This window comes from Homarus americanus, unplaced genomic scaffold (assembly GCF_018991925.1).
Source record: "Homarus americanus isolate GMGI-L3 unplaced genomic scaffold, GMGI_Hamer_2.0 scaffold19318, whole genome shotgun sequence".
Taxonomy (NCBI): domain Eukaryota; kingdom Metazoa; phylum Arthropoda; class Malacostraca; order Decapoda; family Nephropidae; genus Homarus; species Homarus americanus.
The window spans coordinates 6,132,645-6,153,066 of record NW_024732238.1 but is presented as its reverse complement, the minus strand read 5'-3'; the positions used below and the strand labels follow the sequence as shown (position 1 = coordinate 6,153,066).

At 35.3% G+C, this 20,422-nt stretch overlaps 1 protein-coding gene across 1 annotated transcript in view; it reads left to right on the top strand.

The window, feature by feature from the left end:
- Positions 1-20,422, top strand: part of LOC121868391 — a 42,553-nt gene that overhangs the window by 165 nt on the left and 21,966 nt on the right. Inside the window, exons 2-13 of the mRNA XM_042368977.1 lie at positions 2,491-2,636; positions 3,621-3,725; positions 5,455-5,557; positions 6,998-7,077; positions 7,306-7,366; positions 8,146-8,261; positions 9,719-9,872; positions 11,001-11,137; positions 11,663-11,872; positions 12,859-13,023; positions 13,422-13,616; positions 15,059-15,154. Coding sequence (XP_042224911.1) covers positions 2,491-2,636; positions 3,621-3,725; positions 5,455-5,557; positions 6,998-7,077; positions 7,306-7,366; positions 8,146-8,261; positions 9,719-9,872; positions 11,001-11,137; positions 11,663-11,872; positions 12,859-13,023; positions 13,422-13,616; positions 15,059-15,154 — 1,568 coding nt within the window. The remainder of the gene's footprint in view (positions 1-2,490; positions 2,637-3,620; positions 3,726-5,454; positions 5,558-6,997; positions 7,078-7,305; positions 7,367-8,145; positions 8,262-9,718; positions 9,873-11,000; positions 11,138-11,662; positions 11,873-12,858; positions 13,024-13,421; positions 13,617-15,058; positions 15,155-20,422) is intronic.

The window sequence follows — 20,422 nt, the reverse complement described above, 5'->3', positions numbered from 1 at the left end:
ATTTACTGTTATTCTCCAGGACAAGGAGAGTCTCTTCGAAAACGGGAATTCTATCTCATAACATGGCGTGTGTTTAGAATGGAATACCGCCAAAGTCGTATTAGTATAACTTTTGGTGGTCTTGTTTATGTTCTTGATGTATTTTCAAAACAACACAAATAAATAGAAAGAAGACCATAATGATCATAAAGTAAACGTGGAGGAAGTGAGATATATTAACTTCAAACGGCGAGTAATAATAAAAATCATGGTATTAATTCCTGTTATTAAAAAAAATAATTAATTAATAAACGAAGGTTGTAGAAAACTGTGCTGAGAGCACTGTCAGCATGTGCTGTATAATTATAGATGATGCTTTATCAGAGGACTGGTAGACTGGAGAATCAGTCAGTAGGGTCATGTATAGTTTTATCAGTAGTCCGAGTAAAGATGAAGTTGAGGAGTATCCTTGTTTTTGCCGGAGTATGAGGTGGAATTTTACACTTAGCTTCATTATTATTAATTATACAGAGGTAGGGATTAACTTCATATGTTCATTTACCATCTTAAATTACCTGTGATCATTGTGAGTTCTTTATTATTCTTAGATTTTTTAACAATCCACAGAATACAGGGATCCACTATAATAATTTTACGTGTGTGTAGTTTTTTAATTGTCCCCTCATGCATAAAAGGTGAGGCGCAGTACATTAAGGAGAGGGTCGCCGCTTAATTTATTTGTCCTTTTTCTTTAGTTTTTGTTGGTGGATGTTTTAATGCTTTGAATATAAATCTGATACGAATATCGCAGTAACACATGTTAAATGTGGTGGTTGAAGAGTCTAGCAATGATACTGATGCAGTGTGAGGAGTTACTGAAATGGATTACAGGTCTTCATCGCTTTGTTTAGTTGTTCATTATTACTGACATAATACTTAGCTGAGACATTATTTCTGTTAATCATTAAAAGTGTGGAGGCAATGGTCTGTGCCATTGGAATGGAGCATAAGCACTCATATGGCATAATAGAGGAAAGGGAAAGTCCAAGTGTTTTTCTCCAATTAAGTGCTTTTACTTTTGTACACTGAGAAATTCAGAGTTTAGGCCAAAAGGGGTATTATTTTACTTCAGGACATAGCAAGCCCCAAAGTTATAAACTACTGAAACATTTAGGTCTCCCTAATCTGAGCATTTTGAACCCCACTTATACAAGTAGGACATGGAAAATAGCGACACAATTTATTTAATTGATTTTACATACTTTTCAGTCTTTGTCTCTGTGAAGAGATGTTATCTGCATGAAATTGAGTTAATTATGCATCATGCATGCATACCAATCACATTTGAATATTTTCAAAGGAAGCAGCCTGGGTATGGATTTGAGTTTCAATGGCCAGTTTGACAATGACCGTGGTGGAGGTTGGGTCTGATTCGTGTTTCTACGATTATTTTAAGTTTATTGCTGAGTTTTACGAGAAAGACGATCTTTCTATCCATTTTTAACTAAGTTATTGTACTTTCGGACATGGCTCGCCTCAAAGTTTTAAACTACTGAAACGGTTAGGTTAGGTTAGGTTAGGTTAGATTACTCGTTTTCATGTTCTCCTCCACCCAGAAACTCCGATTTCCCAGGCTCTCACCCATTATTGTTGGGGGGTCAGGGTTGGGCAAAAACAAGCAATTTCTGACAAAAATGAAGGTCAGATTCACTTAAAACACACCAAAATACACTGGGAAAACATATTGGTCAACCCCCAGCGACTCATGACCTAAAGTAAAAATTTACCCTCAGAAGATCTCAAATACAGTGGGGTATGCTATAACGAATGGATCCTACTGCGAATATTCCTATAAAGAACGGTTTTACCTATAAAATTGATAATGCTATAACGAACGAAACTCGTACAACGAACATTATAATTTTTTTTTTTTTTACTAATTTATTGTTTCTGTATTACAAGTATTAATGATATTCTTTATTTCAAGGGTTTAGATGCATATTTATGCACTTTTTTACAATTGTTACAATTTAATATTATATTTTTCAGTGTTAAGTGGTTGTATTTGGGGGCCTGGAACGGATTAATCCTATAACGAACGAATGCTATAACGAACAAGGTTCTAGAACCAATTAGATTCGTTATAGCATACCCCACTGTATTAGTTTGGTCTGTTTTGGTAGAATTTCTAACTAAAATTGAAGTGAATATATCACTGTGAACCAGTACCAGTTGCTGCACGTACTCTTCTATAATACCTACATCTGGCAGTCAGTATACACATGATACTTATTTTGCTCTAAGCTCTTTTTAGAAAGGCAGAGGGTATTTGACCATGGATTATATGTTAATTGTTTATGCATTATTGTACCATGTGAATAATTATAATTATACTATAGTATTTGTAACTTAACCTAGCATAATATAACATAACATAGATCGTGACTAATCAGTAAGATTGACAAAGAAAATAAATTTTGTAGCTATACCAAATTTAATTTCATTTGACAGGAAGCACCTCCACAACCCATAATGGCCCGGGGTTGGTGCTGGAGTGTGAGAGTGAAGGATTATCTGATGTCCAAATCACCAAGATTCAGAAACTTGAAGATGATCTGCTGAAGCTCCAGTTCATGCTCAAGAATGGGGCTGTGCAGGTATTGTGGTGTACTGTACATGACTGGGGTTATTTATTTTGGCACCAAGGTGCCACTTTTGACCTTTTCTTACATTGACCTCTGCAAATGGGAATACAGCAACCTTTTGTTTACAAAACCTCTTGAAAGATAACTTTTAAGGCACCTCACCCAGAACTCTATCTTTTGTCACCAAGGCATTATGTACCACAATGTACAGTAGATTCAGTTTTATCCTTGACTTTTTACTCTCCTCACTTAACATTGTATTTCTGTTAAACTTCATAATTATATACCTGTACTTTATCACTGTAATTCCTGTAATGCCTTATATCTATAGGTAGTTATAGCATACCTGAGTAAAATATTGCTTTACTCTTTCAGTAGTGCTTGATGTGTGGGTAAAAATTTTAATATTTTAGCCTACTGGTCATGGAAAGTGCAGTGTCACAAAGCAGTTCCTTCTTTGTCCAGTTAAACCAGAGTGAATCTTGGTTTCCAATGCCTAGTTAAGTGGCTGCTTTGAGAGCCATTTAGATTTTAGGAACATCTGGTTTTATGTACAGTAAAAGTTTTTAAAATACTTGTACTGTACTCAATTTTAAGCCTTCCAGTCATAAACAGGGTTTAATTCTTTTCCTTTCTTCAGCTTTATGTGGTTCACATAAACTAAGTGTGCTGGGTAACGAAAGTCCTTCATGTATATTATTTTGTTTGGAATGTGTTCTGTGCTCCCTTTGGTGTGCTGAACAAAACTGCCCTCTTCTAGTCATGCTTGTCTGTATACTGGTATTTCAGTACTGTATCTGTTTCTCATCTGTATTTGAGTGAATGAAGCAACATATTCTTGTTTGACAAAGGGGATATTAAACTGAGGTGTCTGGACGCCATGCACAGGAATTGCAAATTTTTGGGTGGAAAATATGAATGTTGATCATGTTAACATTTGAATTTATTTTTGTGTGTATTGTACACTATAATTACTGTATTATATATTTATTTCAGAATGAGAATGTCTCTGTACAAACCTTGGTTAATGGCACAGCAGGGAGTAACATTACCTCAGTGGCTGCCACTGTGGCTCAGCCTCTTTCCAATGGCACCAATGTGGTAAGTTTCAGCTTGTGTTTTTTGTAGTTGTGGTAACAAGATTTTGATATAACTTGTGAGTTTATGTCTTTGGTTTGTCTGAAAGGAACTGCCAACTAACAGTTGTTAGCTTTCCGTTAATTTACTGTTTGTTAATCCCCCACATTGGATGAAATGAAACTAATTCAAAACAGTCCATCAAATTTGTTTAGGGATAAATGGGAATTAAGAGGACTGCTTATCACTGTCACCATAGTGCTTCAAATGGAACTTAGCCACTCCAATATTTATCTCATTGCTCCAGCCAGTCTTAGTATTTCTCTATTTGTTTTTTATCACTCATATTTTATGCTGTTACAAATATGAAAGAGGTACTGTACCTGTATATAGTTTTATTCATGTCTGTTTCTCTTATATTGGTCCATTTGTCCATTATCTGGTTCAATTTAAATTTAGGACACAGAAGGTGAGAAGCATGGAGGGCAAAAAAGAGGCTCAAATGGCAGGGCTGTAAACACTTGAGTACAGTACTGTACTCCCTAATAATAATAATAATGAATATTATAGACGGTTTTGAAGTTAAACTATTGATTTGTTAATATAAACACCAAACTTCTATATAAACGATGTGGCTCCAAGTTAAATGATTTAGTGAGCACAATGCGAGCCCAATTTGAAAAAATTCAAATTGCATACGTCAAAAATGATCCAAAATTGCAATGAAAAACAATATAATTGATACATATCTTAAAATAAAATAACATATTTAATGTACAAAAGATACCTCCTTCCACACAAACTATCCTCAACGCGATGTGATACAATTTAGCCTGGCAACTTACACAGCTGACTCGGAGATGTGTGTGTGTGTGTGCGCACCGTAGCATCACATTGAGGGGCAGGGAGCGCTGCTTGCTGGTGAGTCGGTGATGCAGTTACAACCCTCTACACATACATTCACTCCACACACATACAAACCCACTCTCTTCATCTTTCTTATTTTGTAGTTTTATCTTATAATTTCTTTTACACATACTGTATTACTAAGTCATATTAGAGTACAGTATTGTAATTAAATTTCCACAACTTTTATAGTTTCATTACATCTAACACTAGCAACATGCCATCTCACAGGCCATCTCATCCCCAGTTTTTTCCCTAACTATTGTTAAATCAAATTTTGACCTGATGGTAGACCCTGCTACTATATGGTTGCTAATCTGTCTTTTTGCCTCATTTACGCACAATTGCTGGGTCTCAATTGTTTCTCTTACTTGACAACACAACATACAGATAGCGTTTCTCACTATTGATTTTTTTTCATTTTTGTATTTCTTTGTATTTCTATTATTATTATTATTATAGTGTTGTTATTATTATTGTTATCATTATTATTTTATTTTACTTTTTATTATAAATTTTATTTACTCTGAATTATTACAGTATTATTAATACATTTTGGCCCCCCAGGCCCTGATGTGGGTCAGTGACCTGTGCCGGGGTGGGCTAATCCCTGTAAAAAAAAAAGTGAAAAAGGTTGTCAAAAAAATTTTATCGCTAAACTGAATTAACATTAAATGAATTAACGCTAAACGAGGGATACATGTAGTGAGAGTGTATGAGTAAGAGTGCCTGTGTGTGTGTGTGCGTGCGTGTGTGCGTGAGTGAGAGTAAAAACATACTTTCTGTTAATATCTCTGTATAGTTTTTCCAAAATATATTTTTAATAAATAAATGTGTTTTGGCTCAGGTTGGTCTTCAAGTTCCCCAGTTTCTGCTGCTTCAGAATGGTCAGATGATTGCTACCACCGGTACTTTGCCAACGAATGGGCAGACTGTCACCACTACTCCAGGTCTGCACATTTCTGATGTTAATAAACATACAGTGTATTGTATTTATGGGTCATGTAGTACTTAATGTAAAATCACTTACTGTTGTCCTTATACAGTACTGTATATCCTTAATTTAAATTTAATGTCAAAGTTTTATCATAGCTCAAATTCTGACGTGGTAAACTGTATTCTTTTAAACTTTTCAGAATTAGAGACATTATGAACAACAGATCCATCTGATTATTATTATTTTTTATTTACTTTGTATGTCCACCTGTTCTTGTACTATACAGTATATATTTCTGTATTTTATTGGACTATACTGTAAAGTATTCATAAGTTCCAATGTCTCTCAAGATCTAGCAGATATTGATCAAATTTGCAAATGTTTAATTTTTATGAGTTACAGATAATATATATAACTCTTAGTTTTTACTTGACTAAAGAATTGTTTCTCTAATTTCTCTCTGTACATTAATCATTTGTATTTGTACTGTCACTGAATAATATTGGTTAACACTATTTGAAAAATGTAATTGTTACATCTAATCTTCCTAGAACCTGTGTGTTGGCAAGTCATTAAGTGGTTTATGGGTTCAAACCCTGCCCAGGTACTGTAAAACTTTTAGACTACTGTGTGACCTGCTGCCTTTACCTTGATTTTATTTTCTTACTGATGGTCACATGACCTTTTCTTTGCCTGACAAAAGCTAAAGCTCTATAGTTAAAGGGGTAGTGAAGCAGTACACACACATTAAGCCCTGAAAGATAAATTATTTTCCTATCTTTCTGAATGATCTGAAGTAGGTCAAGTAGAATAAGACAGTCGGCTATTCCACATATTTTGGCCACTGACCACTAGCTCAGTCCCGACTTTTCCAATGTTCATTGGTCCCTTTCTGCTGTTTTCTCCCAACCATTTAGCTACACGTGTGTGAACATTGCAGGTGTAAATGATAACATCAGTGTTTATAAAGTAGATCAACAAGTAGTACTTAAAGTACCCTGTATCATTGTGAAAGTGAATTAAGATGAGAACAGAGAATAATTAATGAGGATCATCGGGTAAGATTTTAATATAGAAAGATGTGTTTGGAAGTCTGAAGGATTGATTTTGTAGGTGATCTGGGCATGGATGAAAACAGAATGTTGGTAGAGGATGAGGGAGACTCGGATGAGACAGAAAGTAGAAGGAAAGAATGAGGGAGCGTTTGAGAGAACTGTTGGTATGAGGTGTATTTAATAACTACAAGAATGGGAATGCTAGGGGAGAATTTGCATTTGCTAATCTGTTGTACTCTATATTAGAAAGTTGTGTATTGGATGTAGGTATTTAATAATTGCTATTGATGTAATAATATTTGTTAATGTATTTATAAATTTTATGGATGAAGATGTCACCTATTTACTGTATAATTATGACTTATATTCTATAGATGTAGTGTAACTTTTACTTCCAGCAACCAGCTTTGTAGCAACAACATCAACAGTCAGTGTCAGCCCCTCCAACACAACAACTGATCCTGTCAGTAAATCAAAGGTGATTTATTCAGTATTTTGATTTGTAAGTTTTCTTCATATGATTCACTTTTTTATTTCACTGGAATATTTCCTGCATATTACACTAAGGAGACATATCGTGTTCGGTACTGCTTATACGCATCTTTAAAATATTTGGGAACATTAAGTGCAGACTCCTGTATTTCCTTACTATGTTAAATACTGTACTATGTGAGTCTTGTCATAATGTGGAATATATATTTTACAGACTTCTACCATACGTACCACCACAACAAGCAGTGCCACATCCATAGCAACCAGGTCGACGAGTAAGTGTGCATTATTGTGTTCTTTGTCTGTATTAGACATTTATTTTAACTTGAATGCTCTTGTATGTGAAGATTTTTGTAGCACGTACTTCCCAAGATATAGATTAACAGGGAGATCAATGTACAGTAGTTGCCTCACAAGGTTTCAGGAATTTTATCTCCATGAAGTGTGTGTGTATATATATACACATATATATATACACACACATATATATATACACACACATATATATATACACACACATATATACTGTACCTGTAATAATACTAATATTAGTAATCATTAGTTCATAAAAAATAAAATTGATAATAAAATTGCATCAGACAATGAACTAAGAGTGTCATAATGCAAGAGTTTGAAGAGATAGGCTGCGAGATACATTCGCCAATCATAGGCATCCATGCAGTCACATAACAGTAGTGGCCAATCATAGCTCATAAGTACTGTACTTTGAGCCTATCCACTGGCACACCTGGCACACGTCTCCACGAAGGGTGCATAATGTAATCTCTTGGAAATTTGTTCCCATGCCCCGAATGGAGAGAGTTTTCTTCGAAAATTTCAAATTGCTCAAAAAGAATTCAGGCTATTGTAGAGTTCCGGGGATCAAAGGTTCCAGCTAACCAAGAGATTACTGTGCTGTATTTGAACAGTTGTACTATTTATATTTGAAAGAATCATGTGGTATTCATTTGAATCGAGACCCAAAAAATAAGTTTTAGCCTCGAGTTGCTTAAATGTCTTTACAATTGTATTAAATTTTTTTTTCATGTTTTAGGAGGAAGCATTGTCAACAAGAACAATACGACCAATAGCACGAACAGTCCTGACATTCAGGTGTTACGAGAGATGAGGATCCCCACACATACCCAGAGTTCTGAACTACCTACACAGGTACACATTTCTTTATTATTAATTCAGGGAATGATGTGTGATTTACTGTCCTTGCTAATCTTTTGTGACAGCTTAATCTTTGTTATATTGAATCCAGTGGCTGATTGTATTCAAGAAGCTATTCTTCCAGTTAAAATAAGAAAACTTGATCCATAGAGAAGGTTTCCCATTAAAATGTTTTTAACATTTCAGGCAGATAGTTCACTCTAGCTACGATAGAACTTCCACTATACAGTACTGCACTCATTAACTTTCACTTGTTCTTCATACAGAAAATGGGGACTTGTAAGATACAAACTTCACTCATTGTTCCTTCCTTATTAAAAGAGGCATTCATTAATCCATCTGGCTTCTTATATTTTTTTTTTCCTAATTTTTAGATGAGATAAATATCAATACAAGCATTGTATTACACTGTATGGAAATATGAAGAGTAAGTCAGGTTATGTTGGAGCCATTTAGTGCAGTAGTGAGGAGAGAATTTCTTAGTTGATAGTATTTGATAACTGCTGAGGCAAATGTTAGTGACTCCATATGTTTCTGTAAGCTTAATCAATTTCATATCTCATACATGTCTTGTACCGATAAGATTGAATGACACATACTGTTTGTTACTTTCCTATAAATTAAATAGAAGACCTTGACTTCATCTAGATATTCTTGATTGCTTACAGTCATCACCTGGGAGGTTATTGAAGAAAAGTTGAGTACCATACTGGTAGGTAAAACATTTTTTTATGAGATGGGAGGGAGGATGGTGAATTTCAGAAAACAATTACAGTACAGTATTCAGAAAGGGGACAATTTGGCATTACAAAAATTTTAGCAAGAATTTTTGTCTTAAGATTATTGTAGTTGAACTATGAAAATGAAACAAGATATTGTGTTATGAAATACAAGAGGACTATAGGAACAGAAGGAAGGAGAGAGAGAAAGTAATGAAGCTGTTTGATGGAACATAATTGTGAAGGAAGTAGTTGAGAAAGTCATAGAATCCTTAAGTGGAATGTGTGCAAAAAAAAAAATAATTGTTTAAGAAGACTGGGTCTCTAATGCTTGATGGCCTGTTAGGGACAGTGTGTATACAGCCCATTGAATATTAACCTTTGTTGTATGAGGAGGCAGTGTGGCTGGCCAGCACTGCACCCAAAAACCATCACCTGAGCTGTGAAATTAGGTACATATTTACAACAAAGTGGATTAAGAGGAACTAGTTACCCTTAGGACGGGAAGCTAACTTTGTACCCATTTGGGTGCCACTTTCTTATTAGAGAGATAAATGAGAAGAAAAAGAAAGTGGATTGGGAGCATTGTTTATAAGGGAAAGCAAGAGTACATAATAAGATCACCTGAAATACTGTTTAATATTTGGTTGTGACTTCTAGGATTAATTGTTATAGAGGTAGTGTTCATAAACAATGAATTATTACAAATTATTGGTACAATTGATTTTGCAGACAACATCTACCATATCATGTGGTAACAGCCCTCCAAATACCAGTGGCGGGACAAGTCCTCCCATCAATAAGTTCTTGCCCCTACTTAATGTTATCGCCAGACCAAAGAACACCCTTCCCCCAGCAGTTGCAATTAGTCTACGGAAAGAACTCGGTAAGTCTGAGTATCTGTTCATGTTATTGCTATCTGTGGGAATGAATGTCAACATAATGTCTTAATCCTCGTGGTTTAACATACCAGTTAAAGATCGCATACATTGTATGGATATTTTATTCAGTGAGACTAAAAGTTGTAATTTAGATTTTTCTAAAATGCTGATATTGATACACTTACTGTACTGTATATGCTAATTATTCAACAGTAATCTCTGCAAATTTGCATTTATAAGTGCAATATCTTATTAATATATCCCAAACATTCTTTTCTTTTAAATATAGTACTTGGCATACAGAACTTAAAGGTCAGCTTTAGTCCCATTTTTACCTCCTGACCACACAAGAACCAGTTATTATGAGGGCCCTTGCCCTTCTAAGAAGTCCATCTGCCAGTCATTGTGCATCACTTAACTTTATAGTCCATTTGACTCTGGCTGCTAAAGTTAGTGGGGTATTGTCATGACCCATGCCTCTTTATGACTCCATTTGTTAATTTTATGGTCCTCTTTGATTATAGTACTTGTGTGATACAAATGTCTGTAGAAAGACATGTTGAGCCAGCCTGGCAGTGTGGATATGCAAAGTCAGTTAGGATTTTAAATTGATTAAACAACCAATGAACCATATTGGAACAAGTTGTTATTGCATTGTACTTTTTGATGTGATTTTTTGTAGATTTGTATAGGTATGGTAATAAAATGACCAAGTAAGTTAAAAGATAATACTGTACCTAATACCTACCTCCTGTAATTGAACCTTATTCTGTCATAATCCCTAATTGGTGGTCAGTACTTGAGTGTACAGTACAGTACAGTACATCAGCCTACTGGGTGTATTTTAACACTTGTCTGATTTCACCCTTGTCATTACACAAACTCATTTATTAGGGTGCAGTTGTAAGTGGAATTATATGAACAAGTTATATGGCCTAAATAAAGTTATTTATTCTTACTTACTGATAATCAGGGACTTGCACACCAATAAAAGACCATTGCAGTGGAACTATTTATTGAAATGCCTGGGGAGATTTTTTACTTTATTAAGAATTGTGTGCTTAGGTTTATGAAATCCCACTTTCTATATATACAGTACTGTATACATTCAATAATTGTCATTATTTATACAGATGCAGAAATTAAATCGGTCCTCTTCAAATCTCCACAAGAGTTCGTTGAGTGGTTGCTCACTGTAAGGTTAATACGCAACACCCAGTATTGTTCAATACACAAGATACCATTCAGCGAAACTCCTGTGAAACTCACAGTAAGTCTTGTCTGAGCTTTGCATCTTTTATTTGAATTTACTATCTGGAGACAGTGAAAATAACCAACATCGTTTATATGTTTTTTTCACTATGTTCACTTATGTGCAGTGTTCTTAATTAGTTTGGCAGGTTATTTGTTTTTCATAATGAATACTGTGTGTTATTTTGTAAGAAAATTGCTCGTAACATTTGTTCACCACTATACCAAACACTGTGGTCTAGTGACAAGACCATAGTGACTCAAATTTCTGTACGTGTATGTTTAAGTGCCACCAGTGCTTAGGTGTTGTGTCTGGAATAAAACATTGTTTACCCCATAGAGTAATGTGGTTGGGTACATCACAGCAACTACATTACCATGAGAGTGTGGACGTGGTACATTACCATGATACAGTGTGGACGTGTGCTAGAATTGTGGGTATTCTGAAAATTGTCCACTATTAGATAATTTTTTTTGTGATAGATGAGTTTAGTATATTATTGTATTCAATCTTTTAAACTCATTTTCCAACTGGTTCTTACAGCTGGGAAAGTTCTTGGACCCAAAAGTTCTATCCTCTAGTGGAGGATACGTGTGGATTAGTGAGTGTTGTGGAAAGAAGTATGTGTCCGTGTACAGTGGTTCTATCTTCGGGTCAACTCCAATCGACAAAGTACCTCCCACTTCTGTGCTCAAACTGGTATACCACTGGGCGTGCCAGACTTCTATCAGCAATGTGGAATTATGGGTTAAGGTGAGACATCAAAAATGCTTTCCTTTAGTAGTAATAGTATTGAAATACGTCTACTAGTGTTTTTACAATATTTTATTTAAGTTGATTTTGAATTGTCCAGATAGGGAACAGTATTATTTTATAGGGCAGTTGCAGATCATTAAGTTTGAAGAAATAAGTTGAAGACAAATGATCCTCCATCAAAATACTTTGTACAAAAGTACTTACAAGTTTTATTTACATACAGTACTCAGAAACATGGCTCAGTTGTAGAGCATCTCTTTGTGATAGCAATAGCATAATATCAAGTTTCCTACTCGTAAAAAATTTGTTTGGAAACTCTGACTTTCCTTTGGTCACAGATTATTACCATGTACATGTACAATTGACTGTAGGAATTAGTTTTTGGGCTGTATTAACTTTTTGATCATGTGGCAATGTTGCTCTGATAATAAAGATTTTTGAATGATATTCATGTTGATTAGTCAACAACAGTTGCCAGTTATGTATTTGGATGCCATCTAATTGCAGTTGCAATGTTTCATAATATTAGAAACACTGAAATGTAAGCCCATTTACACTTCCGAGAGGTTACTTCTTTTACAAAAACACAAATTCACAAAACAACATATTGTAGTTTATTCTTATGAAGTTTCTTGTGTTGCAAAGCAATTTATATAGCGCACAGAAACTAGCTGTGTTTGCTTCCAAGTGTTGTACAGTTTTTAGTTAACACAATTATTGTTGTGTGTCCTTATTACTGTATTCTCACATAGCTGGTACCACCCTATTCAGAATGTAATGGAGTAAGGAAGTTAAGAGAATAGAAACCTTGTCCATTCCCATGTTGATGAGAATGGAAGAAGGTTATGAATGAATGTGTGTTTGCATGATACAGAGTGCAAATGTATCATCATCCTAGATTTTGTAAGAATAAATGGAAGCCAAAAGGTATACAGTACAGTACATTACATATAACGTCACTAAGTTTCCCTCATTTATTGCAGGTGGAAAAAACTTTCATCAACAAAATGTACCAGTACATGAGATGCATAAGTTCTGTCATGCTTCAAGATAAGGTATATGATTTTGGCTTTGATGGAACAACTGTAGAGCTTGGCATTGTCAGTCTTGGCACCAGCACAGCAGATGGCGCTAAGAAAGCACTTAAGGTTTGTACAGTATATATGTACTCATATTGTATGACTAATAACTAATACAATGAAATAATTTGTTACACTCACCATGCTCTGTTCCAAAACCCATGATGAAGAATTTGAGTAAAGTATCCCCATCAGTGACAGTGAAGCTATGAGGTTCGAGTCTGAACCATCAACATTAGTATCTTTATTTACTAACAGGTGGCACACATACTAGTATGTACACATTGTACCATAGCTTGATGTTGGGGAGACTCACTAGCAATGCAATCAAGTGTGATTACAAAACTTCTTAATTTGTCGATACACTTTATGATAAGATTAAGAGTTTTTTTGTAACATTTAATATAAATCTAGTTTGTTTTGTTATTTAAGCATCACAATCCTTTTAATTACTATTGTTTTTTCAGGTGGAGATCCTGGGTCTATATGACCGAATAATGAAATCTTACCGGTTGTTTGCGTTTGAACCTGAACCAGGTAGTTCATCACGGCGGTTTGTGCGCATTCTCAAGCCATTAGAAAGAGTTGTTCATATCAATGCCATAATACTCTGTGACCAGTCTGTTGACAGAAACTGTTTATACAACATGAATTATGGAAAGGTATAGTATTAACCTTTCAGTATACAGTACTTTTCTTTTTATCCTTCTCTCTATGAAGAAGAAATTTAAAAAAAAATTTGCAACTTCTCATTCAGAGTTTACCAAATTTACATAACAGTAATTTTAAATCAGAATTTTATTTTATGGGTAGTTTTTACAAATTATAAGATTTCTTAACAAAAATAATTGCAATTTAGTTTACATCTATCCAGATTACTTTACCTCACCCATTCTATTCTTCCCCATTCTCCTCCTATCTTTCTTTTCCCCATATCCCATTCTAACAAACTTTTTTGTCACTGGGTGAAAAGTTCTATAATAACATATTTGATGAGAATGAAGAATTGTTCCTGGAGAATTCTCAAATACCTGTACTGTACTGTACAGTATAGTCAAACCTGACCAAGGAGACTCATAATTTTATCCATCAAGTCTGTGAGTTACAACTTGGCTATCCTTTTACATATAACAGTTGGAACTGATTTATCAATACAGGGGGTCCCCGACTTATGAACGCCTGCTGAGACAATTGACGTTAAACTTTAAATTTACAGTACAGTACTGTATATTATTAACCTGATGACTTATTTTTTACTTTAATTTACTGTATTTTGTCATTCTCTTTCTTCTTTTCTATTAAATTAAGTGATTTTAGATTTATATAAGGACTTAGGCTATGATATAATGGGATTTTAAACAATGTTCTGTAAGTACAGTATACATATAAGATGTGTTCCGACTTGCGTACATTTCTGACTTAAGAACGTCCTCAGGAACGGAACCCATTTGTAACCCGGGGACCCCCTGGAAGGGCAACTCTTCCATCACAAACATAGTCCTTAGAGTGGGGTCTGGAAAACAGAAGTTTACTTCATAAGGCTGAGTGCTACTCAAGTCCTTGTTCTACAACAGCTTATGCATACACTATTCCTTATTCTTTATCAGCCCTACTGGAGTTTCAACACCAACTGAACTCAGGGTAGAACCCAAGGGAGAGCCTTAAGCTTGCTTGGCTCAACTTGGCTATGAAATGTGATTTACAGGGTCAGTCTTATATTTATACTGTAGCTTGGTGTTTGTTCAACAAGAATCATAGGAAAAACACTCTGAAACTGGTAGTTCCACAATGCTAGTCTAGGGTAGAAAAGTTGTGGTGGTGGCACTACCACTTATAAGTTATGTGGTGGTGGCACTATCATTTATAAGTAATGTGGTTGATTTATGATATGGTAAATGATATCCCCATATTCCTCAACACTTTTGTGTTTTGAATGTTGACATTCAGAGAAATTGTTAAATGTTAGAATCATGAAACTCGACCTCAAATAACTTGGTTCTTACACCACCTGACAACATTTATTTGCCACACAGTTAATTGTACACATAATTCATGAAATTATTAATTTTGTATGAAATTAAAATTTGAAAATGAACTATTACAGGTTATTGTATGTGAAACAAGTGACAATGAAGAGAACCTTCAATCTAATGCAAGAATTATGTCTTACTTACGGAGACATGTCCCTAAGATGTTTCAGGTAAATTTCCATATACTACTGTGTGTGTGTGTGTGTGTGTGTGTGTGTGTGTGTGTGTGTGTGTGTGTGTATATATATATATATATATATATATATATATATATATATATATATATATATATATATATATATATATATATATATATATATATATATATATATATATATATATATAGACAGACCCCGACTTACGACTGCTACGACTTACGACCGTCGGGACTTACGACCGCCGCAGTGATAGTGGCAGTGAAGATGACTTTGAGGGATTTGTCAGGGAAGCCCTGACAACTGTAAGTGACAGTGATGGTGATTCACCTAGTAATGGTGATTCACCTGAGGGCCAGTAATCTGCCCTCTGCCTCGGAACCAGCCTCCATCCCCGTATGCCGACCCATCTCTTCTACTACCGTAAGTGTTCCACCTAATTTTTAGTTTTCTAACCTAACCTTTATTTTTCCTATGTTAACCTTTATTTTTCCTAACCTAACCTCTTCTATATTACTTGTTTTTTCATACCATCATAAAGTTAAGATAAAATTTTTACTACAACATAGTTATGTGTCGTCAAAAAGTGGAGTTTGGGGATCGGCCTGGACTCCATTTCAATTAATCCCATATGTTATGTTATTCACTTTACGCGTTTCTCGCTTTCCGCGGTCTCCGGGTTACATTAACGCAGTGAGGTTAACTGTATATATATATATATATATATATATATATATATATATATATATATATATATATATATATATATATATATATATATATATATATATATATATATATATATATATATATATATATATATATATATATATATATATATATATATATATATATATATATATATATATATATATATATATATATATATATATATATATATATATATATATATATATATATATATATATATATATATATATATATATATATATATATATATATATATATATATAAATTTTTGGCGACCTGTGGTGTAATGGTCAGCATGCTTGCTTCGCAAGCGAGCGGACCCGGGTCTATCCCCGGACAGGGTGAAACATTGGGCAAATTTCATCACGCCATTTGTCTCCGTTTACCCAGCAGTAATTGGGAACCTGGATGTTAATCGATTTGGGAATAGTTTTCCAGGGTAATGGTTAGCCAGTGCGATTGGCGAGTTGTCCGGTCTTCTCAGACTATTCCTTGATACTGGATCATGCAGCTCGTTAACTTAGAGCATGGTTGTTGTGTCGGCAACAGCTTCTACACTTTATACAAATTTTTGCCTAGGTGGCCCTTGGGCCAGCCATCCTCGTTACGCGAGGGTCAACCATTATTATTATATATATTAAAACAAAGTAAGTGGTTTTTGTACAATGTATCCATATAGTTGTACTTATTATTTCTATGTAATATTGTACAGTACAGTCGGCCCTTAACATACGCGGGGGTTTAGGTAACAGAGATACCCGCGAATGTTAAGAATCCGCGTATTTTTCCTGCCCCTCCCCCCAAACACCACTGGCCCCCCATGTCCTTATTTAAGTAAAGAAAAACACTATGTATATGTTTACAAACACCTTATTCTCTTGGGGGGCCATGATAAATGTGGGTAGCAACTACAATGCTGATGTCAACACAAGCGTGGTTACAGCGAGACTGACTGACTGACTGACTGAGGGAGTGCGGGAACGCAGGGTGGTGTGGCGGGCGATGTGTGTGTGTGTGTGGCGTGGCGGGCGGTGTGCAGTGTGTGGTGTCGGCGCGATTTGAATGTATATTCCTCTGGCGGCAATCCGCGTATTTGCAAATCCGTGTATGTTAAACCCGCATATGTTAAGGGCCGACTGTACTGTAATAAAGTATAAATAATATGCATTATTAGATTCATTAATTTAACACTTGTAATATTATATGATGACCTACTCAAAACATTCAATTTTCTCATGATTAAATATAAAAGTGTGAGCTACTGACAATGGTGCCTCATCCACCTACCAATAATTACTAATACTTCAGTAATACTTGAGCTAACATGACCAAAAAAACATAAAGCAAATTTCCCTAAGCTAACCTCCCAGACAGCCGAGGAAGGAGCTCTGTAATGTACAGTCAACCCTCGTTAAAACGGACTAATAGGGGGTGAAGGGTGTCCGTTTTAGCCAATTGTCCGAATTAACCGATTTAGGGGTTAATATTGCATAGGCCTACGTATATGATATTGGAAATACAGTACCGTACATACACTGTACACTGAACATGATACACAGTAACAAAAATACAGGAAATACTGTAAACATCATATAACTAGCTATATAAAACATTACAATATGTACTAATAAAAAAGTTAATAATGAAATTGTTAATTTCATTTACCTTTGGTAGATGACAGATGAGCTTGATGTGGTGGAGGTGGGGGTAGAGGTGATAACTTGTCATTCGGAGTCAGTAGAGCTATGATGCTCCACTGGTCCTTGTCCCCCACTCGTAGAAGGCTGAGGTGACTGAGGATGGCCCGAGTCAGCAGCAGGAGGGTCATCAATATTGTCAGCAGGCTCAATAGCTGCAGCAGAGTTGGGACGAACTGGCTTGAAGAATGAGTCGAGTTTCAGTTGTTTACCTTGCTGATGCTGCTTCTGGATAATGAGTTCCCTAAAGGCTCTAATATGTTTATAGTAATGCTGAACATCATCAGTTTCTGCTGACAATTCAATGTACGAAATGACATTATCAATGGATTCTAGTATTAAGAGAGTTTGGGTTTCTTGGGCAATGGTTCGTCTTCTTCCTCATCTTCACTATCTCTGCTGTCACCAACGAGAACTTATCCGCTATTTCTTCTTCTGTTAAGACTTGGTATCCAGGGTCACCCTCTGTGTCTTCTAGCCAGTTTCTGATGTCGTCTTCTGTGACATCATTTTCGCCGGCCCTCTGAAGGATACGATGAGAGTCCCTTGCCTCGAATCCTTCGAAATCATACTCTACCTCCACATTGTACAGAAGTTTTTTCCAAGCATGGGTAATTTTATTACACATTCCATGGCGATTTCTAAATCGCCATAACCACCAGTCACTAGCTTCGAAATTCTCGATGTCCATATGACTTGCTAGCTCAGCAGCAGCAGCTTGAATTTCTACACCACGGATGACATTACCACAGGATCGTTGCTGCATAAACCACTTCGTCACTGCCTCCTCAAGATTTGTATCTTTTGCCACTCTCATATGCTTCCTTGCACCAACAGATGATGATTTAGAATTTGCATCAACAGTATATTTCAAAGAAAATGCAGTGAGTTTGTCCTTAGCCATGCGTATGTCCGAAACTGTTTGCTTTTTAACACCATACTCGTCACAAACTCTAGCCACCGAAGCACCAGCCTCTAACTTCTTTATAAGTTCCAGTTTTTGGTTCACAGAAAGGGTCACATACTTCCTCTTCGGCGTATTACTCCCCCTTGAAGGCATGATGTAAAATACAAGGCTAAAAGATACCTAATCACTGAAATATCAAGGAAAATTGCAGGGCAACACAACACTGATACTCGAATATGGCGCTAAAAGTCAACAATGACTGGCGGTCTGGCGCGCGCGAGCCATCTATCGGACAATCCCAGAACCAGAAATTTGACACGGACAGTCCCTCGCTTAACTCAGATTTCGTCTGGTTTATCCGATATCCAGATTAAAGGGGTCCATTTTAACGAGGGTCGACTGTATAGAACTACTCTTTGTACAATATCTACAGTATTGTGTGTTATTGTAATTTTTTCTGTATGATATTTAGTGTTTCTAAACCTCATGTTACCTAACTATATACAGTGGTCTCTCGGTTAACGAATTACCTTCCATAAGAATCTTTAATTCGGTTAACGAAAAAAAATTTGATTAATGAAATCCTTACGAAAATCACATTTTGTTTTGAACATCAGCTGATAAGCTGAGGAGGTACTCAGCCAATTCAGTGATCTCTTCCATGTTTACATTCAAACTAATCAATATCTTATAAGAATTCCAGCAATGCAAATTAAATTCACCCTAGTCACTTCTATTAAATTGTATAAGCAAAAAACAAAAAATCAATCTAAAGGATATAAATTAACAATTAATTACTTCACACCACAGGCGCCAACTGTCAATAATATGTCACTGTCACCCCTCCCTCCCTACCCTCCACCTTCCTGAGAAAATGACTAGGTTTACAGGTTTAAAGATAAATAATACCTCAGACTAAAGTTAGGATAATATAATTTGCATTGCTGAAATCCTTGCAAGAGGGAATAATTTTAATATAAACGTCATATATTTTGCACAAAAGATAAAATTTTTGCTCTCTCTAATAAAATTTGTAAATTAGATCTAAAATTTGTATGTCTAATGCAAATTTTCGCTTGTTTATATTCAAATTAATCACTATCTTATAAGAATTCCAGCAATGTAAACTATATTCTGGCTTTACTTTGTATATACTTTTCTGTGAGCTGGAACCAATTACCCAATATCCCATTGAAACAATGGTTTCGGTTAACGAAATTTTCGGTTAACGAACGATCTTCTGGAACGAATTGTGTTCGTTAACCGAGGGACCACTGTAACAAAAAATTCTGGCATTGTGATACTGTACTTTATCTGAACTAAGACAAGTTTATCGGATTCATTTTATGCTGAAAAATTCCCTATACTGAACTGGCTGCTCACCAGCTATTTCGGTATAGAGAGGTACACCCACTGAAAAATTACTCGGCTTATTGTATCACGCAGTAAGGGTGCCGAATAATTTTTTATTGGGTATACATGTACATGATACTGTTCTGTACATAAATGCTTTTCACTTATTTTACAGTACAGTATTTGTTATTTTCTCCTTTATAGTATATTAGTGCTTTGTTTGCAAAATACACACAATATCTGCTGAGTAGATGGGAAGTTGACAAAATTGGAAGTTAACATTTATTAAACTAAAAGTAAGCTTCACTTGGTATTCAAATATGATCGCAAGCGCCACTCAGCAATCGACCCTTCCCTTGTCATCTCATGTACACGATACAGTATTTGTTAAAGTTCATTTAAGGCCAAAAAACTTTCCCAAGACAAAAATATATAAATAAACAGTTATATATCTTTAGTAACTAATGATTAACAAATATACAATATTGTATCATGAATGACAGTCATTTGAAGAATAGTGACATTTGTGGTAGAGAGGCAGTGTGTAAGTGATGCAGTAGGTGGGAGGCAGTAACTATCATATGATTCTGCCCTGGCTGAAGCTAATCCATATCC